This window comes from Mollisia scopiformis (genome assembly GCF_001500285.1).
Source record: "Mollisia scopiformis unplaced genomic scaffold LY89scaffold_5, whole genome shotgun sequence".
NCBI classification, from domain to species: Eukaryota; Fungi; Ascomycota; class Leotiomycetes; order Helotiales; family Mollisiaceae; genus Mollisia; species Mollisia scopiformis.
In genome coordinates, this window is record NW_017263585.1 from 1120985 (window position 1) to 1146048 (window position 25064).

Below are 25064 nucleotides of genomic sequence, written 5' to 3' on the forward strand. Positions count from 1 at the left end.
CCCGCAGTTATGCATCCCACAGAAGCCCAAACCCCCAATTCCATCGAATTAAAAATTACAGAATCTCATATCAAGTCTGTCAAGCGAGGCAAGAATGAGAAACGCAGAGTTATATGATACATACGCAGGTACTGTACATGCACCGCAGCTCCAAAGCCTGGAATATCCAAAAGCTGAAAATCACTCATGTCCCAGCTGCTCGAACAACAGTACACCATCAACCACGCCAAATACTTCTGTTTCCTCGACCATAAAGCACACGAGGTCTGAGCTAATAAATGGTGAGGAAGACAACAATCTCAAAGAAAAAGTTGAGATAATGCAAAAGTCCCTGCAATGAGCGGAGAAACAATTCTCACATAATTCAACTTGCCCCATTTCCTCAACAAAGTCTCGGCTCCCAAGTCAAGAGTATCTTTCCCTTTCGATTCCGAATCAAGGGATGCAATCTTATCATTTAATGGCTGCATGTTGACAGCAGAATGAATGATGACAACGACATGCATCAGAGCTGCAATAGCAAACAATCTCCAGTCAGCTTTCGTGGTTGCAGAGGCGTAGGCAGAATAAGTGGTGAAGGCATAGCCCAGAGCACCAAGAGAACTGATAGGTCGAAAAAACACATTTCCTGCAGTCCAGCAGACTCCCCATTGTCGACCGAGAAGTGCTGACTTGGAGGAATAGTCTGGCGATGTGGAATTTGGAAAGCCAACAAGGAGAGCTGGAACTGTCATGAAGGATTGAGTGATTGCATTGCCTGTATTAAAATGAGAAACTATCCTGCTTCGAGTGTATGCCGGGACAGCCTACCAGCAAGAATGAATGAGAACGAGATACTGCTGCCAAGTACCAAGGTTTGCAAGATTGGCGCCATTTTCCGAAGTCCGAATTTTGCAAGGGCGTTTGGTGCGGTACAAAGAATCACGGGTTCAACGAAGGGGTAAATTGACTTGGAGGAAGCGTCGGGCGGTGTGATATATAAATACTGATTACAAATCCTCTCCAGGTGGTCAAGTCCCGGTCGAACCTCACGACTGTCCAAACTTCTCAGACTTGGTATTTGGCGTGTACCAACAAGCTCTATCAACGAGGATAGTGGAGCGACTCCACACAGATGTTTGTATCTTCGGATGTCCGTCGAGACTTTGTAATTGGCCGTACCGGACCTACATGTAGCCTCTGGTTGAAACGTATAGAACTCATCCATCATGGATTTTGCATATGCTGTCGATCTTGTGAAAGGAACTACGCTTGTCCTGCACCGAGCGGTGCTCGTCAAAATCACGTGGAAATAAGCCGGGGAAGGTAGCATTTATCCAGACTTGGCTTGTCTGAGTGGTAAGATTTTAGTGTCAGGGGGGCCGCAAAACTATTCGACAACGGCCCGCCGAGCAAATATCTCAGCGTCATACATTATTTTGACAGCCCCAATCAAGGCAAAAATGAAAGTACATCGTGTATCTCCAAGCAAATTCTCGTACCCCTAAATCCAACAAATAGATCTAATCAATTCTTAACTCTATCCTATTTTCGCGCTCCGAGCGGCTCTAAGAAAGGCTACTCGCTCCTCGGTATTAGCTTTCTCCGCTTCTTCCCACTGCTTCAACATCGCTTGCTTCTTTGCCGGAGATCTTGGTGTAAATTGCATCTTGAAGGGGTCTGGTTTTACGATGAGCAAAGAATTTGAAGCGTTCAAGTCTATGTCGATTTCCATGCCAGTTTGCGGATCAATTTTCTTGCTCATGTTAAAACCCCAACACAAAGAGCCACATGCAAGAAGAAGTTCATCTTGCGTTAAGGTTTGGCCTAGGCACTGCCGCTGTCCATACCCGAAAGAGGATAGTCCCTTGATGTTGGGGTACATCGTCAACGGCGCGCGGTAGGTTGGCCAGCTGGGCTCGAGATAGCGTTCCGGGTGGTAGTTTTCCGGATCCGGATACTTCTCAGGGTTTCTCATGAAAGCCCTGTTTCGTGATGAGCAAGTGCATGAGCGCGGAAATTCAAGGATATGTACCAGTCTAGTGGAAGGATGCGAGTGCCTTTCTTGATAAAGACATCCCTGTAGAAGTCATCCTCTTCGACTTCATGAGCAACACCTGTCGACATCGCATCAGTATCTAGTTTGCGTGTTGAACGTGCACTTACCTGTTGGTACATTTGGCTTCCAGCGAAGTGTTTCAAGTATGCATGCCCTCAAAATCGGTAGTTTTGGCGAATCGTGGAGCGTAGGTAGTCGCCCCTTGCAGACGGAGTCAATCTCTGCCTGACACTTTGCAAGCCAGTCTTGATGGAAGACCATAGCTATCAGAAAGTAATGCAATGGGCCAGCGATAGTGAATATCCCAACAAGAGCCATCATTCCAATTACCGAAGACCCTTCGTAGTCACCGGAGAGGTTGGATGTCTGCTGGCTCTCAAGATACTGACGAGTGAAACTCGGCCGTGCTTCGCCCTTGGCCATCTTCCCTCTTACTTCTGAAAGCTTCTGCATCCAGAAAGCTTGCTGCTCGTCATGACGCTTCCTCTCAGCTCTCTGCCATGGATTTATTGCGAAGGGGAGATGCCATAACGGTGTCAAGACATTGGTGATTGGCCCCGCTGGCGACATCTGAGTGAGAAGTCCCCATGCATTCTTCATATAGTATGCGCTGAAGCTCGTATCGTCCCATGTCAATTGACACATTATCTTCGATGCCATGTCTTCCAAGGTGAAGGAGAAGTTGTCAGGGTCTTCGCAAAGCCTTGCCAAACATCTTTTGACCTCAAAATTCATAACACCATAATAGTGGTTGTTTGAAGCCTGCGTGAGATATGCGTGGGTGAATCGTCGTTGTCGAGCCCAGTACTCTAAGCAGCATTAGTCGAGAGCTTTGGGTACTTATACACTGGATAGAGCATGCTTACTATTCTTGCCCATCAAAGGAAGATATTCCATAGAACCATGAGTACTTTTGGAGTCAAATAGAGACCGAATAGCAGGCCGATCTGAGTAGATCTTCGCCCTCTTTACGAGAAGCTCTTCTGCAATCTTCTCATCTGAGATGACGAGAAAAGTTGCCCCTAGCATCTCCGTCTTGTATATTGGCCCATAGATGTCTGCCCACTCCTTGAACTTCAGCCACATGTAGTTGATTGGAAGGTCATGAATACGTCCGATCCATGGCAGCAAGTATGGGCCTGGGAACTCCTTTTGCACCGCGTCAACGCAGATGGGACACTGCTTTCGTTTGCGTGCGGCAAGATATCCAGAGGCCAAAATGCCGAAAATGAAAAGGTAGAAGGGTGTAAGAAGCATTCCTAGAATAGGCGACGAGTATCTACGATACACAAGAAATACTCCCAGGAGACGTGAGGAATGAAATTAGAGGTACCATCTCATGATATGAGTTGAGAGAATTCTTTTCACGTGTTTCTGATCCATTGAAATGTCTATTCATCGACCCTGTTATTCCCTCGGTCGAATTCCTTTAGTTCCAAGTCATTCATGTCCGAATCGGCCATCAAGTATATACACTATCACTTAGTGCCAAAAATAATGACTATATGTATTGCTACACGATTTAACAAGTCAATGCACACGATTGTACCTGGCCAAAGAATTTGAATTGCAGGGAAGATACCCTCCTCTTTCCCAAACGTTTCCTGGCGCAAGTCTTGGACTATTATTGGTCGGTGAGATCAGCAAGCTGACTGCGCCGTACATGATCCTCGCCAGCTCAGCGCCAATCACCTTTTCCGGAGCGTGAGTTTCTCCGGAAAGGCTTGCGGAACTTTGTGGGGTTTTTCTTCAGATGTCCGGAAGCATGCAGTACAAGTCCTGTCCCATCACACGTTAGTCAATCCGATTTTTCTACAAAGTTCCAAAGACTCTGGGAAAGCACATATACATTGATTGCAGGTAAGCGGTCCCAAGTGAACTATACAAATCCATGGAAAACTGAAAAACATTCTCATTAGTTATTGATATCTTCATTATGGGGTCCATCGACGTGAGCCAAGCGATACCTGACGCGTATCCACCACTTCCTATCGATGTTCTCATCGTAGGAACCGGGCTTGCTGGCCTGACAGCAGCTCTCGAATGTACGCGGAAGGGCATGAAAGTACGTGTGCTGGAAAGAAATCCAACTATCAACACAGCAGGTATGACTTTGCAACCCTAACTACTACGAACGAGAATTTGATTTCTGTCAGGTGATATGTTCTTCATGGGACTCAGTTCGACCAAATGGTTCAAGCATTGGCCAGAGCTTGCAGCGGAATATGACCGAATCAGTCTACACAATGCTTGGATTGAAACTTACAGGCACAGTGGAGAGCCAATGATCAAAACCATGAAGGTGTCGGAGAGACTGCGTGCAGTTGGATTGGATCCCAACACTCCGCCAGGAACTTTTCAGATGAGGCCCTTGATCTATAAGATGTTCGTTGATCAAGTCGCTCGATTGGGCGTCAAGGTGGAGTTCAATCAAAGAGTTGTTGATTATTTCGAAGATGTCGAAACTGGCAAAGGTGGTGTGATTACCGCTGATGGCACCAAGTATGAAGCAGATGTTGTCATTGCAGCTGATGGCGTTGGTTCAAAATCTCAGAAGCTTGTTGGTGGGCAGGTGAGAGCCATATCATCTGGCAGGGCAATGTGGCGTGCGGCTTTCCCAATTGGAAATCTCGACAAGAACCCCAAAGTCAAGGAGTTCTTCAGCATGGTCAACGGCGAAGATCCAATTGTTCGAACATGGCTCGGGTAAGCTGACTCCCTGTTGGCAGTGAATAATCAATTGGAATGATTACTCACTTACATTTCTATAGCCCTGGAACTTACGCTTTGACACTTACAAGACCGGATATGATGATCTGGATCATGAATCACGATGTCAGTACCCTCATTTGAAGCTTCGAAATCCAGAAAGAATGTTGATATTTTCTTAGGCCACCGGAAGCGAGAAAGAATCTTGGAACGACACCATCGACGTAGATGAAGTCCTCAAAGGGATGGATGACGTCCCAGGGCCCGTGAAATGGGCTCCCATCTTCAAAGATCTTGTCAAGTGTACACCCAAAAACACAATCATTAACTTCGAGCTTCTTTGGAGAAATCCTCAACCAAGTTGGACTTCACCCGGAGCACGTGTTATCCAAATTGGAGATAGTGCTCACTCTTTCCTTCCTGCTTCCGGCAATGGAGCGACACAGGCAATTGAAGATGCTATCACACTTGCTACTTGTCTGCAGAAGGGAGGCAAGGATAATATCGCAGACTCAGTGCGTGCTCACATCAGATTTCGGTTAGCATCTTCCCATCCCGTCACACGTCAGCTGCATTGACCATCTATTAGATTCATCCGCACAGCATGCGCCCAGAAGATTGGATTCGTCAATGCGGATTTGCTTCAAGAGACAGATTGGGAGAAAGTGAAGTTGGACCCACGCAGAGCGCAGCCACTAATGCCTAGATGGATTTGGGAACATGACCCAGAAGTGTACGCGGAGGAGAACTACGAAAAGGCAATCTCATCGATCAAGAATGGTGTCCCTTTTGATGACGATGAGAACGTTCTTCCTAACTATCCGATTGGTTATAAGTTCGAGCCTTGGAGCATTGAACAGATTATTGAGGACAAGCGGAATGGCAGAGAGGTTTCCCTTGGCACAGGGAAGTGGCTTTAGACTTGGCAACTGTCTAAGTGTGATTTGGTATGCTTCAGGCGCACACTTGTGCCAACAAATGAGCAACACAAACTTTCATCCGCATAGATGTTACATTCCAATCTCATCCGTGCGATCAAAATTTATTATCTTGTTTGCGAGTATCGAATTTGTCTGACGCATGCTATCAAGTGCAAAGTGATGCGACCATTAGAACTATAGCTAGATAAGCATGACCTTGCTCTGGACTCTTTTCAATCGACGTTGATCTGCTTACTGAGCGCATTTGGCTCCCGAAGGATCTATAGGTCCCGTAGAACGCGATAGCTCTTGCATCCAAAGTCTATCCAATAGAGTTAGTGGTCACTTCGGATGGTTCAGCTTAACGTGCACTAAATTCGCGTCCGAACCTTAACTTTGGGGTGGTTTTATTAGATGGTGTGGTCAACCACATTAATCTTAATATTATCAAAGTTCCAGCAAAATGCACTAGGACCCTGCATAATACGCTAGCCTCCACACAACATCATCCGGATCTCCCTTTCCCATCACATCCAGAGACATGTCCGGCTGGAGACTCCTTGGGATGTTTAAGCATTATACATTTTCCGTGACCTTCAAAGTTGTATTACACAGAGAAAAGGGGTCGTAGAAGTACCCGAAGATCAACTGCGCTTGGGCGAAACTCGTATCATGTTCACATTCTATTCCAAGGGAGAAGATCGAAACAAGAGCAACGGCCATAGACACTAGTAAAGGTTCAAGAAGATGCAGCAAGGGTCTCGATCACGAAACTTACTTTCCAGCCCGACGGGTGCTATGTGTCCTGGCTAGGTTGTGAATTGAGGTCCGCGACGAGCTATTATCCCTGTTGAAGATATTGTTTATTGTTCTTGTCCGAAGATAAGAGTACAAGGACATCCGATGGGGATTTCCACAGAATAGAATGATAGGCGTGGCCTCACAATGGAAGCTGATTTGTTGCAAAGCATGCCTGGAGGTGGTCATGAATGAATGACTTGACCCACAACAGGTCAGGAAGAACAGCTTATCATCGACGAGGCGTCGGCGGGCGAAAGTCAAGACTTGAAATCCTCGACAAAAGTCTAAAATGATCAACTCAACCACCGAGAGCTAGGGACGTGAAGGTTATGGTAACCTCGGGATGTCAGTCAGGGGCTACCTCAGACTACACGTGATCCATAGATACTTTCCACGATCTCCACTGCAATCACACGATTCCAATGTATTCAAAACCAATCAGTCGCTTCATAAGTTAGGCATTGTGACTTGACGGTGCAATCGATATATCTTGACTCATGCGGAGTCTGGTTGGTGATTATCGCCAATGAAAGAAAATTCGTGACGTACTTGACTTGGTGACAATCGACCGAGGTAGGCAGCTTTGCTGGCTGGCTAGCAATGCTTAAGTATGATAATCTACTTTCTGACGGGTAGGATATCAATTCTATGCCCGGATATTCAACACGTCCATTTGTTGACATGCATGCATGTCAGCCAGAATCAGAGGTTTCCCATACGCTGCTTTGGCAATAGAGCATAGATCCATTACCCTCGACATCATTCTCAATAATCCAGATGCTATGAGTCCGCTATTGCCATAGTCCAGCGCCTTGAAGTATCCCGATGCGGTGTTACTTACATACCCAGGTGGCTTGAATGCATCACGTGATCGGTTTCTCGGAAAACACTTGCGCCATGCTTGAAGATCAGAGTGAAAAATGAAGATACGACAGCGGTGGGCCACAATGAGGCCATATGGGAAGCCGTCAACTTATTTGAACTGTACACAAGCTCAAATATATGCTGCCTAGGTAGAAACGCTGCTGAGACGGCACGTGAGTATACTTGAGAGAATCACTTGACGAAGTGAGATTCATTGAGTATACTTCAGTATGCCAAGTAATCAAAACAGCTATCCAACTCTACAACGATAGTCTGATCATCCTGCCATCTGCATAACGAACTCTGCATCTTACACAACTTTTCTGCAATCCATCCTCTCTGTTCCGAATCAGAGACGAGATACGCTGCTCGGAATGAAAAGTCAATGGCTACACTTCCGACAGGTAGAAACTTCCTGCTGTTTTCATACGATTGACATATTTGTCTCGCCAATACGAGATTTTCTGCCCGATGGTCAAATGCTTCGACTCCGGAGAGAACAAGTAACGCAGCGTTGATCAAAATCATCATCGCAGAGTAGGTAATCAGCAGAGATAGTGATTTGCTGGATGTGTAGATGATGCTTTTCTCGAGAAAGCCTTCAGCATGATGACTGATAGTGTGGAATAACTCGGTATAAGCTGGGTCGAATCTCCAAATCAGAAGGTCGTTGCGGAGTCGAACAATCTTTTCGCGGAGGCGAATCCTGTCCTCTTCCGCATCTGAAGATTTTTCCTTCAAATCTCGTAATGCGGAGAGAAATTCTGGAAATTGTGAGAGAAGTGAGAACAAGGCACTGAAAGGCGTTTGGGTTCTCTCGCATACTCCACGCCAAAGGGGTGAATCTAAGAAGCATCCTCGTTGATACAAGATCGATTCCACAACCTGTTATATATTAGTATCACAAAAGTGTCGACGATTGAAGAGAGACATACAATTGCTCCTTGAAACGCGTGAAACATTCCATACGCGAAGGGATCGTCGAAATGGCTGATACCAATAACCTCGATTAATCGAGCGGCTCCCCCCGCATGTCTGATTGAGGCTCTGAAGTCTGCATGGAGAAGTTGCTATAAACTGATGAGCGTGGAATGTTGTTTGACTTAGGAGTTGACACACCTCAATTATACCGAGTATCATCGTTGCGCATAAGGTTCCGGTGGTCCTCGCGAGTCTTGAGTCTGCAAGACAGTGCTGCAGCTCTGTTAAAGCCAGACCATACTGTATACGACTTCGAACAAAACTATCACCGCAAGACGACAGTAGTGTAGAGTGAGCGAGACACAAAGCTTTCATGGCAAGATCACAAGCCGTACTTAGACCCACGTGACGTGGCAAATCATTTACGAAGTAAGTCTTGGTAAATGATCTCAGATTCTTGACTGCTGGGAGATCTGATCTGAATGTTTGGCAAAGTTGAAGTGAAAGATTCTCCGAAGCAGACGAAGGTAGAGTTCGAGGAACATCTTGTCTGACAAGTCGTTGAGGTTGCCTTGGTTTCTTTTGAAGCTTCGGACCTTCATCCATGAATTTCAGGCGAGACTTGTACCCAAGGCATAGAAGACCGCTCTTCTTGCATCGGGTGCATTTGGGATGGGTCTCATCGCACTGTCCTCTTAATCAGCCAAGTGACAGCCGAAAGAAGAAGAAAATCCTGCGCACGAACCTTAATTTTCCTCTTCCGACACGTTTGGCAACCACGACTCAAAGGAACCCCAACCATGGCAATTGTTGGCTTGACTCAATTGAGCGAGACGCGTCTAACCGCTTGAGATGTCTTGATATCGAGTGTGTCAGAGGTTCCGCTGCGTTTGTCTGAGGCTCTGCGGTTAGAGGCTGTCACAAATGAAAGATTACAAGGTTACTTTCTTCACTTTGCATATCGAAAACAGTGGATTATCAAAGTTCTTGAAGTTGCAGCGATTTCTGTGCACTTATTTCCGTAAATTCGACGCATACGTGTACGGCGCAATGTTGGATTCCGACTCACCGACGTTGGTGAGATAATTGCTTGGCATTGTCGTAGATCCTCGATTTAGAACAAGCTTATCGCAACTTTCGAACGAAGAAAGAGTAAAGCAAACGGATAGAATTCCACAGCAGCTATTTATTAACCTAGCAGTCAATTATTCTTATTTCACTAATGAGTATTACATTCGACATATCTTTCTGCACGACTTGGCGGATGATTGGACAAATCCTGCAAACAGGCCCCTGCATTCTCGCTTAGTGGAGCAGCATGAGATCAATCTCCTTCTCCCGGTTTCAGAGACGAAGAAAGTCGACCTTCAACAGAGCCTGGAGGAAACTCTTACTTTACAGTTCTCTCTGACCTGAGTTTGAAGATAATAACATCGTGCAAAGGAGCTTTGTGTCTAATGATTCATTTCCTGCTTCTGAAACTTGCACTCTCTCGTTGCACATGAAATTGATAACAGAATGATTGAATAGAGCGCCGATTACTTACTATGTGTGTAATATCCCAATTGTGAGGAATCTTCTCAATTCTCCTCCATGAGAAGTATGACCGCAATCGATCCCCTCGCGACTGGCCCTTGACAGTTTGTGTCATCTGAATCATGGAGCCAGGAGTCATCAACTATTGTTGGTAAGTATATTTGGTAGTTGGAATGTCACCCTGGATCTTTATAAGAATTTATAATTAGCTATAATGTTTATACTCTGTGTCTGCATTATTCCATGCATGCGCAATACGTCGTCTCTGACGGAACAGCTTCCGGCCGCAGAGCACCGCGACCACTTGAATTAAACAAGACAAAATAAAATAAGCTACGCGATAATGGCGGGCAGTAAACAGAGATTTTCACTATCATATTCAAATGTTCAGATGAGAATTGCAATAGCAGGTGTTGTGATGCGGAGGTTTGAAGACCGTTCCCACATAAAGTTCGATTTCCTTTGGCGTGATAGGGTCGCTTACTCGGCTCGGCGAAATAGGAACTCGATTAGCGCAAAATGCTAAGCGTAACACCGCCGCATTTCTCCACCACCAGCAACAGATACTGGAGTAAAAAAAGTTGATGGTTATAGCTTCACAGCTTGCAAAAAAAAAGAAAGCAACGACGGGCTTGACTGGGGATTGAACCTGACCGAAATTAGCATGACGTCATCGGAAGTTAGAGTTTGCTGCATACCCAGGACCTGGAAATTGTTAGAGTTGTTTCAAGATGTTTGAACTAATGATGTCTTACCTCATACAGTCAGGAATACCCAAAGCATGAATTCTGCCACTGAACTATCAAGCCTGTTTGTTGTTGTTGACAGAATAATGCTTGCTTAAAACTATAAAGTGCGTAATGTGAGTCACGATTAGCGAGCTGACCGAGAGCGTTGATTGGTGGGTATACCTCGGCTCAGGCGGACCCTATTCTGCACCTAAAAACCTTTAACAGGACAGCTAGGAACAACGTCGGGGTGAATTAAAAAGAAAATCGCACAGTAATATAACCACCTAAATCTAGCTCATTAGATCATAACAAGTCTTCAAATTAACACCAAGGGATCATTCAATTCCATATCAAGCCCCAATCATCCCAAACCATAGACTTTCATTATTTTCTCAGCCGTGGCCCGTGGTGAGACTTCTAGAAGCTCTGAAAAGGCCATAAAGCATATTATCGGATTCTGAGATCCCCCCGCCAATTGCATCATTGAGCCAATCCATATTATCCATATTCAAGTCCGCCAAGGTGAACTCATTCCCTTCCGAAACCCCCGCATTGCCCAAATGATTACCAGACCCTTCCTTGTTGGCCTCCGTCCCAATGGATGTGGAGTCGGCGGCGCCTTAACTCAGGACAAATTAAGTATATCGACCTCTACACGCTCCATGAAGTCTCTGATGATTTTAATCGACCTCTTTAGACCGAAGTTGGAGCCATTTCGCAGCTCGATACGCGCTTCCCAGAAGAAAATCACAATCTCTTTTCGTGCTGGGGTTTTGGCTCCAGCCAGGGGTATTGTAGTGCGGGATGACGGCGGCTGAGAAGAGGGAGTAGAAAAACAAGTACGGCGCTCGCCGCAGGGCGAATGAAGGAACGCCGAGGTGTTAGGCTGAGTATTACTTGCAGATGTGTTCTTGAGCTTTGGCGTAGGCCTAGCAGACACTACAAGAGCTGCTGCTGTCTGTGTTGCGTCGTCGGCTCTGAAAACGAGATTTGCCAAGCTTGCCGTCTCTGTGGTGCTCTGATTCCCAGCAGCGTGCCCTGCCTTGGCGTTCTTGTAGATTGCAATAAGAATGTCCAACATGGTCGAACCATCGAAACCAGCTACTTCGTCAAGATGTGGGCGGAAAAGCTCAGAAGCCGCCAAATACAGTTTGAACAAATTTTCTTGAACTAAACCGCTCCATTTCTACCTCCATTGAAACAAGGCCGATTAGACTTGTTTGCCATGAGCCATTGCGAGAAGCTTGTTGCTAAAGCTTCCTGACATCCAAAGTTTAAGGATGTCACTGGTTTATGTAAGACAATGATCACTCGAGGGAAATGGTCGGCTGGAACTTACGGCATAGCGTCTGACCTTGTGTCTGGGGGGCGATAGGCCTGTTCCATTGGTTCTCCCGAGGCAAAGAGTCTGGCAGAGAGTTTTGTCTTAGGGCGATTCCACTTGTCTCGACCCCATTGGAATCATCATTTTATGTATCCTTATCATCTTCTGATTCTTCTGCCGAGTCTTCAACGGCTGTCTCAGTCTGCTGTTTTTGCCTGCGTCTCTGAGATGTGGGCTTGACCGATGACTTTTTAGGATGAGATCTTTCGAGCTTAGATAGCCTAGCATCGATCGTCTGTAACACTGCCTACAGCGAGTCAGTAGGACGCTGTGATAATTGCACAAGAGTCGACATTTACAAAGATCCTAGACTTACCATGATGGTATCATTACGCGCGAACATCGCGATATCGACTGCGACGACGGTACCCTTCTTGGGTACTAGCCAAATCGCTGATGCCTTGGTGATATCGACCAGAGGATTCTCGGGCAACGTCGGTGCCATGCTGGCCGAAGGAGGAAAATGTTAGGAGATAGGCTCGCGCCTGCCTCGCCCACCATATTAGTCAGCGGCTGGCCCTTAAGGCCAGGCCCTTCCGTAGAATTAATGGATCATCCTTCATCACGTACTTGAATCCTACCAGAGAATATGTCAAGGAATGGAAGAGACTAAAAAGAGCGTCGACAGACGTCGCTGAAAACGAAAGACGTGGCTAAGTGTCGAGGTATACTTCGGTTCGAGGGCTGAGATGACAGCATCGGGACTCAGGTCTGCTGTCAAGGCAAGCGCGCGTTTGAAAGGGCCTTTCGAGCGAGTGACTTTCATCCTATGGGTATGATGGGAGATGAGAGGCATGGCTGGTACTGCAGCGAGAAGTTTCTATTTGTTTCGGAAAGTAGAGGGATCCCGTGAAACCTCCATAGAATCACCCAGTCGAGCAGCCTCCGTATCGTCCTTCTCGAACTTTCTTTTCAGTTCCGACATTACTGTCGGATACGTAGCCATGGCGTTGTCCTTGTTCTCTCCCGTCGTACTCTCCTCACATTGCAGGACGAACAAAGATATTCCAGAAAGAAAGACAACGAATTGGCTCAAAGTCTCAATCTGCTGATTGTTAGCATACTGTAGATTATATGGGTCGGGGGGACGAACATTTTTCTCAAGCCCGGAACCTTTACGCCGACCATGCTGTAGTGCAAGGCTGAAAGCTGCTTTTCCCAAGCACTTTGCGAGTTCACCTTCGATTCGCGGACTCTCGAGGTTCAGGGTTTTTTTTCCCCAACTTCTTTATCATACATGGTGTCCTCATCTTCCATAGTCTGCACCAATTGATCGTCTTCCTCGTTTTCTTCGTCCCCTGCGGCTGGATCTTCTCCTTCCTCATCCTCCTCGCTCTCCGAGCCTTGTCCTCCGACCGGGGCTCGCATACGGGCGGTTGGTCGATTGTGTGACTCATGCTTGATGGTTGGAGAATGCCGGAGGAGTGAGGGTGGCGATGGGGCGGTGTGCTTCGAGCTGGAAGCTACAGTGGGGACCGTGTTGTGAGATCGTGGGTTCGCCTTTCTCGATGGTGAACTCGACGATCCTGAAGCCTCGGTAACCTAAAGAGCAGACGACAAGATCCGCGGCAAGGCAGCTGGAGTTGGAGACAATGTCGACGAGGGTTGTGTCGCCTTTACCTTCTTCTTCTTCTTGACTGGCTCTGGCTTTGGCTCTTGGACGCGCGCGACTCATATCCAAGTGCTAGAAGCGGATCAATACGGCCAGATACTACGCCCTTCTTCCGAGCACTCGAGAGTACGCAGCTTCCCCTACGGAATATTGAAAGAACCTACACCGAACAAAGTTCCTACGGATTTGGAAGTTCGTTTCACTGACGAGATTGCAGACTCGATGGATATCCGTACCAAGGTATAGCATTCCTCCGGTTGATGGAGCACAATTTCACCCCCATCATTGGCCCACCTGGAGCAGGCAAGATCGTCCTCACCGCATCCAGCATCGTGTCAAGCATCATGGATAGCTTGTCCTCGTCTGTGCACAGTCAAATGACGCTGTGCGTCAAATCGTCGACAAGGTCGTGGAGCGAGCCATTGACATGAATGCCCCCAAGCATGTTATTGACTCCTTCATCTGGAACGTTGCCTTGTCTGGCGATAACGCCAGTGGAGAATGGGACATCGACCAGTCCGTGACGGAGTCGGACAAGTCTGTCGATAAGATCAATACCTTTAGAGACTACCTGCGATCTGTAGTTCACGGCTCCATGGTTGGCAAGGAGTTCTACAAGTGCGTCATCAAGAATACCATCTTCGCGGCTCTGGAGGAGCATCGAGAGAACAATTCGGCGCTTACGAACGACGACGAAGAATTTCCGGTTCTCAAACACCCGGACAATATGTTGCAAGCTCTCGAAGACAGCGAACGCTCACCCTCCCCTTCGGCTACCCCTGTCAGACCAGTCTTTAACACTACCCGAGCGAGCAGCACCTTTTCAACCATCCAAGCATAGTCACTCCTACCACAAAATCACAAATTGCGTGACGCTTTGTTGTAGATTACAGATAAACGCAATGTTCAGGTGTGATGAGGCCCGAATTCAGCAGACTTGGTCGTTGTTTTATGTGACAATTGGGCCTAAGGATCCGCAAAGGCGCGCAAGTGCGCTTTCTTTGGCCAAAGAAGTCCCATCTTCACACCAATGTTGCTAAGGACCGCTGCCCACGCAGTAGATTATCTGAATATGAAGAAATAAGCGTGAAAGGATGTTGCAGCTCGATCGTGCTCTAATCTTAGGGTATCTAACATTAATTTCTAATTTCAAATGTCTATAAATTCGACACAACTCATACGTCGTAAAATACACTCCCCCAACTCGTCCCAATATCATGGAATATGCTCTCGCTCCGTCCTTCCTTGAGCTCCCTCGCATCTACACACCAACTAGCACACTTCGCCATCTCCTCCGCTCTACCAAGCTCCCTCCCCTGATCCAAATCTCTTTCCAAGTCCACCCTTTCTTTCTTTAACATACACGCACGGTCCTTGTATAGCCCATGAATATGTCTCAAATGCCGATGCAGATTATACCTCCGCATAAAGACCTTGACTCTGCATTTCGGGTTACCATGATGTTGGTACGGGCAGCGGTATCTTTCGTCTGGTGATGCGTGGCCGTTACGCTGGTGCAGGATTAGGGTGTGTTTATCTGGCATTGCAACTTCGCAGATAGTGCATGTGAGGTCTTGTTTGATTACCCTATTATCGAATCAGCAAATTTTTGGAGAGTCACGAGTGGCTTGTTGATGTAAATAAATTAATTATATTAAATATTAAAAAATTTATAAATTCGTTTATAAACACTCGATTTATATTTCCGAAGCTAGTTTTTAAGATTAATAGAAAAGAATATTAATTTTTATAATATTAAACAATAAATATTTGGCTAAATAATTGATTTATTTATAAAACGATGAAATTTAGCCAATAGAATGATTTATTGGCCAATGGAATATTTGGTGAATAGGTCGGTGCAGCTCGAATATGGTTGACGTGATTTATGTTGCTCGCATTAGGTTGCATTGTCGCCAGACGTCCAAGGGTACCCTGGAGGGTTTCAAGTTCGAAACACACATGTTGGTATTCTGAAGCTGCTCCGCCAGTACTTCTTAAAGTTTTGCTGACTTTCGTGATGAGGGCTGAGCTCATAGAAGTGCACGTTAGTTGAGTCCTTTGAGACTGGTTAGAAAGCACTTGCCAATCACGCTGATGAAATCGCCAACTGAGAAGCCGAATGATGGTGTCGTTTGTAGTAGGCTTTTAGATGAAATAGTGAATCGTGAAGATAAATTGCTTTGTGTTTGTTTCTCTGACGCTGAGCGTTTCATAGCCTTGTAAAACCCTTCTTAATTTTGGAGGCTAGATGATTTGGGTTGAACGTGTTGGAGGGCGAGCTTCTCGAACTTCAGATATAATATGGCTATCAGGAGCTATGTTCGCCTTGTCACAAATTCCGCCTTACGTCGGGCGTCAAATAGAGTATGCCTCAAATTCAGAGCCTTCACCAATCGAGCACAATGTCACAAATTGTGGCTGCATTTACTGCCTAGTCCTTCGTTTTCACTGCATCGTACACTCCTGACTTCTGAGGGAGGCTACTCGGCGAGATTATACATGAGTCTTGGGCACACCAAAATTAGCGGGAAGTACAGCATTTTTATTTATTTACAATATATAAAATTAATAAAACTTTTTAATTATTTCATCAATACGTATTACATGACTAGTTTTATTTAACTTTAATTTATAATATTGCAAAAAAGAAAAAAAAAAGACGAGAATAAAGAAAATGATGCTCGAAGAAAGTCGTGAATGTGTCAACCTTGCCAAATTAAACTTCGGATCGGTGTTCCCGAAGGCAGAAAAAGTGGCCGATTTTATAGGCGAAAACCACCAAAAATTTCAGCCACTTATTTCCGCCCTGGAGAGAGCGGTGCAACCACTTCAGGTCAGGGCTGGAAAAAATCATTAATCAACTAATCGCGGCTACGATCAATCGATGATTAAGATTTTACTAAGGGATCGATCCGATCGCGATCAGGGTTCTAATCATGAAGGCCTTTTTTTTGGCGGGAGTAGAAGTCAGATGTATAAAGTTATGCACGAGTAGTTTTCATGCTCCCGCCAAAAAAAATGCATAAATAATAAGAATCTTGATCGTGATCGGATCGATCAGATCGATCCTTGGATTATATGATTGGAATCTTACTACTCGCGAATTTTTGCTAGCCCTGCTTTCAAGTCTTCGGAAACAAGAGTCACCTACATTTGTAATCATTGGCTGAGACTCGTTGAAGTCTAAGCCTTATCTGCTGCGACCCCCAAGTAATCACACACCGGTGATAAGAGAGGACTAGTGCGGGGCTGAAGTGATTTAGGAAAACTTAACTACCTATTCTGTGTTCGTGCAGATACATTGCCTCAGAGACCAAATAAGTGCTGGACGACGTTGAACGCGGACGATAAAAGCGGCAATTACAGTATCAGTTCGATGCAACGGCCTGCAGCGTTGAAATTCGACCATGTGACTATTATGATCCTACGACTCATTAGAATCTTGCCGCCGAGTCACACCAGGATCATTGATTGTCCTTCGCTCCATTGGCAATGAAATATGCTTTAGTTCTTACCTTACCTCAGCTCTACCTATTTTGTATCGAGTTCTTTCCAAAAAAACTGGATAAAAAGGCAAGCGCAGCAAAAAAGGTGCAAGCAGCAAAACCGTATCGTAAGCTGTCTAGATAGCAGGTAATTACCACGGATCGATATTCGAGAGAGATATCGCAGATAGCTTCGACGGAGTGACGAACGGCGTGAATGATCTAATTTTCTTAGCCAGCACTCCAGTCGCGAGAACGCCAGCATCAACTGACCTTCTCTGCATCTGGGACGTCAGCCAAGGAGGCAGACAACTTCTTCAACAGAGCATTCTGTACTATAGCACTGCCGATAGCAACGCCCATAACGGAGCCAACATTACGGAAAAGATAGACAGTGCTTGTTGCAATCGCTTGATCTGTGAACATGTTAGAATGCCTTCTAAAGAAGAATCATACGTTACCTTTTTGGGTGAATCCTGCCAACATCAAAAAGAGGCTGCTAGGATAAACGAGACCTTGCCCGAAGTTTACTGGTAGGAGACACGCGAAATACTCCCAGTAAGATGTTTTTTCGTTGAAGATCATGGCCAAAGCGCAACCAGCCGCAACTATCACTGTCCCAGTACGCACGAGATGAGCTAATAGATTCCATCTAGACATTATCCAGCCTGCCGAAGTCAGCGAAGTCGTAGGCTGTGTGGATTCTGACATTACCAGAGACGAAACCACCGATCGGGAACATTATAGATGGCAGGATGAGGCGGACTCCAACGTTGGCAGGAGATTCGAGAAGGACTGCTTGGAAAAATAGTGGGATAAGGAACATGTACTATAAGGTATTAGCATGTAGACTTGGGGCAACGAGAACGAGACCTTACTGAGTACACTGCCATCCCAGCAAATACATTGAGAAATATGCTAACAACAGCCACGCGCCCTCTTAACATGCGCATTGGAATAATGGGGTATTGGGCCATATTCGTTTCCACAAGAAGGAATGAGCACAAAAATATGGTACTAGCGACAAAGAAGCCAATAACCCGAATTGAGTTCCATGGCACTACATTGCCTCCCATGTTTAGCGCAGCAAGTAACATTGCCAAACCTATGATAAGGTTACCTGCCCCAAGAATGTCTAGCCGCTTTAATCGCTCACGATTATCTACGCGTTCGGATCTGGCTTGCTCCGGAAAGAGTTTGCTGTTGTTTTGCGGGATAAGGACGTATCCGATGACTATACCAAAGAGGCAAATGGGGATTTGAAACAGAAAACCAAATCTCCAGCCCAATTTGCTTGCCAGGAGACCACCTATACTCGCGCCACAAGCAGTACCGAAGCCATACACAGTGTTATTAGCAGCTTGATAGAAGCCTCGTTTGTGAAATGGTACCATATCAGAGAGGATGATTGTTGCTGGAACGAAGTCAGCAGTGCGTTATGGAGATGATAGAGTCAGTTCCTACCCATGGTGAACAAACCTCCCCCTCCTATCCCAGCCATTCCCCGCCCAATATTCAACATCCACATGCTGCTTGCAAGTCCGCACAAGGTAGTCCCAGAGAGGAACAGGCTAATCGATGCAACGAAGCAATCACGACGTCCAAGTATATCAGAGAATGAGCCATATAAGGGCTGGAATGCGGTCGCTGTAATGAGATACGCCGTAGAGATCCATGACACTTGATTGGCGGCATCGAATTCGGATCCAATGACTGCGTAAGTACTCAAAGCAATTGTGGTGTCGAATCCACTCAGAAATATATTTGCCCATGTAGCTTGATAGTTGTGACGAACAGTCAGCTCAACTTCTTTCTAAGTATGGTATGATTGAGCTAGGACATAAAGGAGCGAAGATATAGAAATCAAACAGACCGATCTGTACCCAACGGAGTCGTTTGGATGGCTTCCATTCGTCCACATTCTTGGGGCTCGACGTGAGACTTTCTATAGCATCTGTTGTCCCGAATGGAGCATTTTTCGGGAGCAAAGGACGATTTTCAGCGGCCATTGGATGAAGGTGAGGCTCAGGACCGAAGTTGGAAGAGGTTGGTCGAAAGTCAAAGAAAGTTGCCGTCGCTGTGCGGGTTTTATCCAACGCTGGCCGTACCTCCTCCGACTTCGGTAGTTCTACGTGTTCTATCTGCAACCGAATTTTTTTTGCCGGGAGTCGCAATCTCAAACTAGCGTTGGTAGTTCGAGGCTCAAGAGTTTCTTGTAAGAGCGAGTATTGTAAAATTCCCTGGCGGGGGCTCAAAGACGCCAAATATTTGTGGGTGTCTTTCACTCCCACCGAGGGCAGATTATATCTTTGCCGTTCTGTGTATCATGTTTTTGTAGCTGCGCCTGTGCATCACAAGTACCTATGTTGCAATGTGGAATCATGCACTCTTTCTGGGAAAGAAATTCCGGGCTCCTTGGCGACCCGTTCTGAATCCCTGTCAGAGCGCTTTATTGCGGCTTTCGCGAGTCACATGCGACTTGGAGGGGGAAGGGACCTCGGAATCCAAATCGGCTCTATGGCTTCATAGGTAAGTTTGACAGGAGAGCGAGAACGGATACACTGTCACGACATCTTGATAAGCTCCAAAAGGCCGCTGTGTTACAGGCATAACACTGCAAAGTAGATGCATCGATAGAGCTCAAGTGATTTCATATTCCTCCAGATTCTGAATAGATTTAATTGCTATTGGATAATTGAGGGATTAATCAAATCGACAAGGTTGCACGCCAGGGCCGCAAGCGGGAATCATTCTCGGATCGTTTAGCCATATTCCACGGCCACACCATAGGCGTAAAAGTCTCTATGATTAAAAGTCTAATATAACTCTCATTGGATGAGATTGAATAAAAATAAATTATATATACATAAAATAATAAATTTTGGGAGATTTGATAAGGGAAGAAAGAGGGCTTTTGTAGATATTATGGAAAGTAGCAGCGCGGTAAGCGAGGCGCCATCGCTAAAGCAAGAGAGCTAAACTTTAAGAGGTAGCGCACTTGAACATAGTTCATTTGAAGAATAAAGCTATTAAGTATGCACACCCAAAGCAGTCAGCCTTTGTATCCGTCGAGGACGGAAAGTGTCTGTGCGCTAAGACTGGATTTAGCAGGAGCAATCATCAGTAGATGGTTGTGGTGTTGGACCTGTCAAGAAGTTGCAGGAGCGTGGCTTTGCCCTCAACGATATCATGGTGATCTGCTACTACTCAGAAGCCGTCAAAGCTCTCAAGAATTTCTTGAAAAGCCAAGGCATCAAAGTAGATGAGCATTCAAAGGTATCAAGAGTTGAAACTGTCGGCTTGGCTCTCGACATCAAGACTGTTGATGGTAGCCAAGGCATGGAAAAGCTTGTTGTCATTACGATGTCCATCACAAACGGATGCAACAAGGACCATCTCGGTCTCCTTCGAGACCTTCGCCGAATCAAAGTTTCACTTTCTCGTGCCAAGGTGCTCAGAATCGGAGTTGCGCATCGTGGTATTGGACAACTCGGCGGTATTTCTGGAGGATTTGGTCTATAAAGCTCCCAGATATTGAGGGACTGGGCACAGTCTCACAAAGAAGATGGTCACATGAAAGAGGTGACAGTTGGCAAGCGGTTGTGTCACAGAGTAGATCACATGATTCTGGCTGTTGTCAGCTCACCTGACTTAGTGCGAGCTTGGAGTATATAAGTTTGCTGCTCTTCTCTTACTCTTAGATCTTCAGACAGATTCTACTACGATCCATTATACCCATATTATCGTTCACCCTATATGAAGTGCTTGTCGACTACTGCGTGACAGGTTGCTTGATTATGAGGATTTTACTCAACCAGAGCCACACAAGGATTGTCTGGATTGTCTCCGAAGTGGCTAAACAATGGAACGATGGTGATTGTCTGTACCAGCTTCAGATACTCTCTGGTTGTATTCCTTGAAGCGGGGAAGGCTCTTAACCCCTTCTGAAGTCAGGGCATCAAGCTAGATGAACAACCTACTTTCGATATATCTCGAGAGCGAAATGTTTATTTATCATTCAATGTTGAGACCACAGATGGTAGAACGAGGCAAGAAGAAGGCTGTCATAATAATTCGCTCAATTCCTAACGGCTCTTATAGAGGCCCTATTGGCTTCCTCGACCGAGGAGACTGCCAAGAAGGTGTGCCGATCTTACAAGGAGAGCATTGAGTTATATGTCGATCAAATCAAGGCAATCTATGCTGAACAGCACCAAGAGGGGGAGGACCGGGTCGAGGCTAAAGGCGAGAAGGAGATCGAGAAGCAGGAGATATTCGTCGAATCAAAATATCGTATACGATGGCACCGAGAATAGTCGAAACGCATCAAGACATCGGTCTGGCTGGCATTAAGCGAAGCCGATCTGAGAGTTTTGAGTTGCAAAGCTCTGGGTTATGAAGAGATTTGCGAGATTCAGATGAGAAAGACGGACATGTGAATGACGTGAATATGGGTGCCCCCTACTAGATTATCAGAAGCAGCTCGAGTCAGAAAGATGTTCATTTCCTCCACGGGTAGTGATGCAATCACGATGTATGACAAACATCTTTGGAAACGATTCTCAATGACAGATTCAAGGTATAGATTACTTATTACATAAAATGTAGGACCGGATGCTAAGAAGATCGACCTTTCGATTGTCTGTCCTACAATTGTCGACTACACTACTGTATATGTTCAACTTTTTGCTTCCTAATTAGAAGGAGACCTAACGACTTGAGGAACAAGCTCAACCCAATAACCCTATTAAGAAGATCAATTATTGCGTCTAAAATACTTCGAGCTCTGGGGATGAACCTACATCTGGATCCACAACAAATGCCAACTGCCTGAAAACGAACTTATAACCCTCGACCACATCTTCATCCTTCACAAAGCTAGGCACTCCCATGGTCTCAACTCCATTTTCGCCTAGCGGTTTAATGACCTTGAACCCAAATTCTGCTGCTCTCTGCAATGCATTTTCCACATCTGGGACTGTGAACCCAATATGTCCGAATCCTTCACCTCCATTCTCATTACCATTCTTGTAAGCATCCAGATGCCCGGGTATGTGGTAGAGTTCAAGGAGTCCAGATGCCGTACCAAGTTCTGACATGGATACAGAGGGTGGTCCAAGATAGTATATGGTCCAGGCACCGGTGTTGAAAACAAAAATTGTGTGGAGACCGAGAAAGTCGTTGTAGAAGCGTAGACTTGCTTCTGGGTTTGTGATGCGAAGCATGAGGTGGTTTAGGCGGAAATTTGCTGTTGCTGGGGATGAGGCACGTGGAGGAGGGACGTGGTGAGTACCAGGTGGATAGGATGATGGGGAAGCCATGTTTGTGGAAAAGTATTGGCTATGTGCTTTCTGTCGTGGAGCTTCCAAAACTCTTGATTGATACCCCCTTTGCACTGGCGTTCTTCTTGTTCTGGTAAGAAGTGGAATCAACTTCAACTTAGATCTAGGTCGAGCTCGTCTTCGGAATCCGGCATCTGAATTAATCACTGAATGCAGAGAAGCGTTGCGATATTAATTGTCTCGTCTCGGAAAGTGGGGTTTGCCGAGTCTTTGTGGGACAGGGGGTTTCCCGTCGACCCCACAGGTATTCTCTTCCACCTTCAGGAACACTCCTATACAACTTTGAAAGTAAAATAACTTGTCAGTCAACCTGATTCTATTGCCAAATTCTCTACCAGAGAATTAGGTAAGAAAGTAGGTTAGAGTGAATGGGCTCTACTCCCACCTTACAGCGTCAGGCTACTACCCTTTTGTTTATCGCTACTCAGAGTATGACCAGAAGTTGTAGATGGTAAGTACAGCATTTGAAGCGAAAAAGTTTCTCTATCAATTTATTATTCACATTCTCCAAATTAAACACCTTTTAATGCGTCGCTTAGATGCGGGGTTAGTCTGGGCTAAATTTATGGATCGGGTGTGGAGTGTCGACGATCGAAGACACTGGTGAGCTGGGAGCAGCAGAAGTCTCATAGAAATTTTGTGTATTTCTGTAACAGTGGGCTTCGTGCCTCCTCTCTCCATGGAGTCCAAGACCGACGTGAGCAAGTGCGTCCCCTGTTTCTTTTCTCATTCCACGTCTACAAAGTCTTAGGGCTCTAACCTCAACTATTCCTCCCCTCTTCCTCTTCTATAGTATTGGTGTTCCTACCTTCAAAGGCTATCTTGTGGGTCATAAATTTCCTGGATGATTGGTTCTAGGAGGTGGCGTCTGCGTTTCTCGTTTCAATCCAGTCTATATCATGTTTGACGGCAATGCGTTTCAGAGGTATATCCGTTACATAGCCTTCTGGGCCTTTGCTTGTTACGCGAGTATCTCGCTTGTTTTCATAGCCTGGCGGCCAAAGACTGGAGTCCTCCTGACCATGCTCGTCTGTTAGCCTCTCAAAAGATCCTTGAACATCGCTAGTGGTTGTCGTTATTCCGCTGCCCTTCGCACGGGTGGCCTTGCGAGACTTGCCAGAGCCGCCAATTGTCACGACAGTGTGTTGGCTGTCAGACTTCTTCTGAGCGTTATCCTTCGAGCCCGAGCTAGAGATGCCGAAAACCTTGCCAAGTATGGCAATGGCAGGTCTTAGCGTGGGGAGGGATGCAGAGACCATCCCTATGGAAGGCTCAACGACGGTCCAGATGTTGGCACCGTTGATCTCCACTGGTAACATTGCCAGTAGCGCTTCTTCGGGCGCTGGACGTAGACGGCACTCACCAGTGTAATCGGCAGCCAGCCCCTCTCGCGCAATATCGATGAGGACTTTCAGTCTCACGATGCTGATGATGACTACAAGGCCTCCAAGTAAGAAAACGAAAAGGAGTCCTATCTTTCTGGCCTTGATTATTTGTAAGTGATAGACTTCGTATACAGGGAGACAGAGGATGGCCAGGTCCGTTAGTATGTTAGGGATACTGTTGCCCAGAAAGAACTTCTCTTTATCGATACACGATCCAGTAGTGATAGCCGGATTCCAGGCCTTTGAAACAGGAAAGCATTGAAAAATAAAAGCTAGTGTGGTGGCAAGAAACCACATCGCGACGATGACCCCCAGGACCATGGTTCCTAACTGTACGACCCTAGTGGGAAAGATGCGCCGATACATGCTCAAGACGCTGCACTTGACGATGGTGATCAGCAGGACATAGACAAGTTCGCCGAGCCATTCAACTTTGAAAAGGCAAGTTAGAATATCGTGGACGATTAAAGATTGATTCGCTTGGGAAGAAGAGGGCGAAACTTACCAGTTCTCCCTTTTCTAAGATACGGCCACTCGGGTCCATCAACATTACGGCGGCGATATGCTTCCCAAAACCGCAGTGCAAGATGGCGTACACAGCGAGTGCATAGAGAGTCCAATCCAAATTCTACGACATAGCCTAAGAATCAGTCCAGGATTTTGCTGAAACAAGGCAGAAAGACCATCAAGCAATGCCTCTTGCTAATGCAATAGCTATTAACCAGTCTTCTAGTCCAAGTCTGATTCTCCTATGTATACGAATCCAAAAACGCAAGGCGATGACGATTGTGGTTAGACCAAGGACTGCCGACATAGCGTGAATTGCCACGGGGTCTCTGCCATAGGCGAGGTACTCCGATGTAAGCTGCGAGCCTTCAGACGGGCGGGTACTTGACTGCGCCATTGTTGTCGGCCTGTTCTTGAAAAGGTGTCAGATCCGAGTGAACAGAGAATAATTTCGCGAAATAAGTTGCTCTTTGTTTGTCTTCGACAGCGGCGAGTTGTTTTTGAACAAAACATGATTCAGTGGTTTAAAGACCAACATTTGCCCGGGAAATAGATTCCCTCTACAATATAACTTGTGGGCGGCACAACTATGTTGGCAGCCTTGATAGTATCGCACTGCAGATCATGCTGCGTTACGTATTTATACGGAATTACTCCACGCGGGGAGTTCTTATATCCAGGAGCGGCAGTACATTATGATATTGTGAAACTAATGTCAGATAAAATGCATCAAAGATATTTTAATGTTGGAAATGCACTTATTATAGTCAAGCCTTGGAGTTTTAAGCTGAATTTGTATTATTATTTTGAAATACAACCTTCGTAA

At 45.9% G+C, this 25064-nt stretch overlaps 12 protein-coding genes across 12 annotated transcripts; 3 read left to right on the top strand and 9 right to left on the bottom strand.

Annotated features, from left to right (window-relative positions):
* Nucleotides 1-299: 299 nt before the first annotated feature.
* Nucleotides 300-874, bottom strand: LY89DRAFT_577895 (uncharacterized protein; the record flags this gene model as incomplete). Its single annotated transcript, XM_018208920.1, has 2 exons — nucleotides 300-757; nucleotides 811-874. The coding sequence occupies 2 exons, from the start codon at nucleotides 872-874 to the stop codon at nucleotides 300-302; spliced, it is 522 nt and encodes a 173-aa protein (XP_018075612.1).
* A 645-nt stretch (nucleotides 875-1519) lies between these two features.
* On the bottom strand, nucleotides 1520-3124 carry LY89DRAFT_694823 (putative O-methylsterigmatocystin oxidoreductase; the record flags this gene model as incomplete). The annotated part of the gene is made up of 4 exons (XM_018216730.1): nucleotides 1520-1964; nucleotides 2015-2096; nucleotides 2146-2847; nucleotides 2905-3124. 4 exons carry the CDS (start codon nucleotides 3122-3124, stop codon nucleotides 1520-1522), a joined length of 1449 nt encoding a protein of 482 aa, XP_018075613.1.
* An 831-nt stretch (nucleotides 3125-3955) lies between these two features.
* On the top strand, nucleotides 3956-5910 carry LY89DRAFT_681837 (FAD/NAD(P)-binding domain-containing protein). Its single transcript, XM_018214383.1, has 5 exons — nucleotides 3956-4143; nucleotides 4195-4744; nucleotides 4810-4873; nucleotides 4930-5285; nucleotides 5337-5910. Exons 1-5 carry the CDS (start codon nucleotides 3975-3977, stop codon nucleotides 5665-5667), a joined length of 1470 nt encoding a protein of 489 aa, XP_018075614.1. The 5' UTR covers nucleotides 3956-3974; the 3' UTR covers nucleotides 5668-5910.
* A 1647-nt stretch (nucleotides 5911-7557) lies between these two features.
* LY89DRAFT_715501 (uncharacterized protein) lies at nucleotides 7558-9229 on the bottom strand (the record flags this gene model as incomplete). Its single annotated transcript, XM_018218211.1, has 4 exons — nucleotides 8999-9229; nucleotides 8452-8940; nucleotides 8268-8402; nucleotides 7558-8217 (listed from the first exon to the last, which is right to left on the bottom strand). Exons 1-4 carry the CDS (start codon nucleotides 9053-9055, stop codon nucleotides 7558-7560), a joined length of 1341 nt encoding a protein of 446 aa, XP_018075615.1. The 5' UTR covers nucleotides 9056-9229.
* An 892-nt stretch (nucleotides 9230-10121) lies between these two features.
* Nucleotides 10122-10601, bottom strand: LY89DRAFT_431042 (uncharacterized protein). Its single transcript, XM_018207473.1, has 3 exons — nucleotides 10545-10601; nucleotides 10488-10494; nucleotides 10122-10438 (listed from the first exon to the last, which is right to left on the bottom strand). Exons 1-3 carry the CDS (start codon nucleotides 10547-10549, stop codon nucleotides 10169-10171), a joined length of 282 nt encoding a protein of 93 aa, XP_018075616.1. The 5' UTR covers nucleotides 10550-10601; the 3' UTR covers nucleotides 10122-10168.
* Nucleotides 10602-11145: 544 nt separating this feature from the next.
* Nucleotides 11146-11601, bottom strand: LY89DRAFT_730049 (uncharacterized protein; the record flags this gene model as incomplete). Its single annotated transcript, XM_018219431.1, has 1 exon — nucleotides 11146-11601. The coding sequence occupies one exon, from the start codon at nucleotides 11599-11601 to the stop codon at nucleotides 11146-11148; it is 456 nt and encodes a 151-aa protein (XP_018075617.1).
* Nucleotides 11602-12724: 1123 nt separating this feature from the next.
* Nucleotides 12725-13272, bottom strand: LY89DRAFT_730051 (uncharacterized protein; the record flags this gene model as incomplete). The annotated part of the gene is made up of 3 exons (XM_018219432.1): nucleotides 12725-12949; nucleotides 12998-13097; nucleotides 13142-13272. The coding sequence occupies 3 exons, from the start codon at nucleotides 13270-13272 to the stop codon at nucleotides 12725-12727; spliced, it is 456 nt and encodes a 151-aa protein (XP_018075618.1).
* A 34-nt stretch (nucleotides 13273-13306) lies between these two features.
* LY89DRAFT_715503 (uncharacterized protein) lies at nucleotides 13307-14357 on the top strand (the record flags this gene model as incomplete). The annotated part of the gene is made up of 3 exons (XM_018218212.1): nucleotides 13307-13386; nucleotides 13453-13756; nucleotides 13890-14357. The coding sequence occupies 3 exons, from the start codon at nucleotides 13307-13309 to the stop codon at nucleotides 14355-14357; spliced, it is 852 nt and encodes a 283-aa protein (XP_018075619.1).
* A 2689-nt stretch (nucleotides 14358-17046) lies between these two features.
* On the bottom strand, nucleotides 17047-19013 carry LY89DRAFT_577724 (MFS general substrate transporter; the record flags this gene model as incomplete). The annotated part of the gene is made up of 7 exons (XM_018208912.1): nucleotides 17047-17226; nucleotides 17278-17420; nucleotides 17466-17672; nucleotides 17719-17833; nucleotides 17883-18418; nucleotides 18469-18780; nucleotides 18878-19013. 7 exons carry the CDS (start codon nucleotides 19011-19013, stop codon nucleotides 17047-17049), a joined length of 1629 nt encoding a protein of 542 aa, XP_018075620.1.
* A 916-nt stretch (nucleotides 19014-19929) lies between these two features.
* Nucleotides 19930-20813, top strand: LY89DRAFT_770516 (uncharacterized protein; the record flags this gene model as incomplete). The annotated part of the gene is made up of 2 exons (XM_018221851.1): nucleotides 19930-19947; nucleotides 20113-20813. 2 exons carry the CDS (start codon nucleotides 19930-19932, stop codon nucleotides 20524-20526), a joined length of 432 nt encoding a protein of 143 aa, XP_018075621.1. The 3' UTR covers nucleotides 20527-20813.
* Nucleotides 20814-21585: 772 nt separating this feature from the next.
* LY89DRAFT_715505 (Glyoxalase/Bleomycin resistance protein/Dihydroxybiphenyl dioxygenase) lies at nucleotides 21586-22476 on the bottom strand. Its single transcript, XM_018218213.1, has 2 exons — nucleotides 21807-22476; nucleotides 21586-21748 (listed from the first exon to the last, which is right to left on the bottom strand). The coding sequence occupies exons 1-2, from the start codon at nucleotides 22323-22325 to the stop codon at nucleotides 21698-21700; spliced, it is 570 nt and encodes a 189-aa protein (XP_018075622.1). The 5' UTR covers nucleotides 22326-22476; the 3' UTR covers nucleotides 21586-21697.
* A 724-nt stretch (nucleotides 22477-23200) lies between these two features.
* On the bottom strand, nucleotides 23201-24350 carry LY89DRAFT_577423 (uncharacterized protein; the record flags this gene model as incomplete). Its single annotated transcript, XM_018208893.1, has 3 exons — nucleotides 23201-23655; nucleotides 23710-24162; nucleotides 24233-24350. Coding segments are annotated over 3 exons (1026 nt in total), but the record flags the coding sequence as incomplete, so codon positions are not given.
* Nucleotides 24351-25064: the final 714 nt, after the last annotated feature.

Bases quoted from the DNA above. Each gene is read 5' to 3' on its own strand.
- LY89DRAFT_681837 (XM_018214383.1), top strand. From the start codon at position 3,975: ATGGGGTCCATCGACGTGAGCCAAGCGATACCTGACGCGTATCCACCA. The intron at 4,144-4,194 runs GTATGACTTTGC...GATTTCTGTCAG, and splicing joins TCCAACTATCAACACAGCAG to GTGATATGTTCTTCATGGGA. The intron at 4,874-4,929 runs GTCAGTACCCTC...ATATTTTCTTAG, and splicing joins TCTGGATCATGAATCACGAT to GCCACCGGAAGCGAGAAAGA.
- LY89DRAFT_715505 (XM_018218213.1), bottom strand. From the start codon at position 22,325: ATGGCTTCCCCATCATCCTATCCACCTGGTACTCACCACGTCCCTCCT. The intron at 21,749-21,806 runs GTAGGTTCATCC...TCTTCTTAATAG, and splicing joins CATTTGTTGTGGATCCAGAT to GGTTATTGGGTTGAGCTTGT.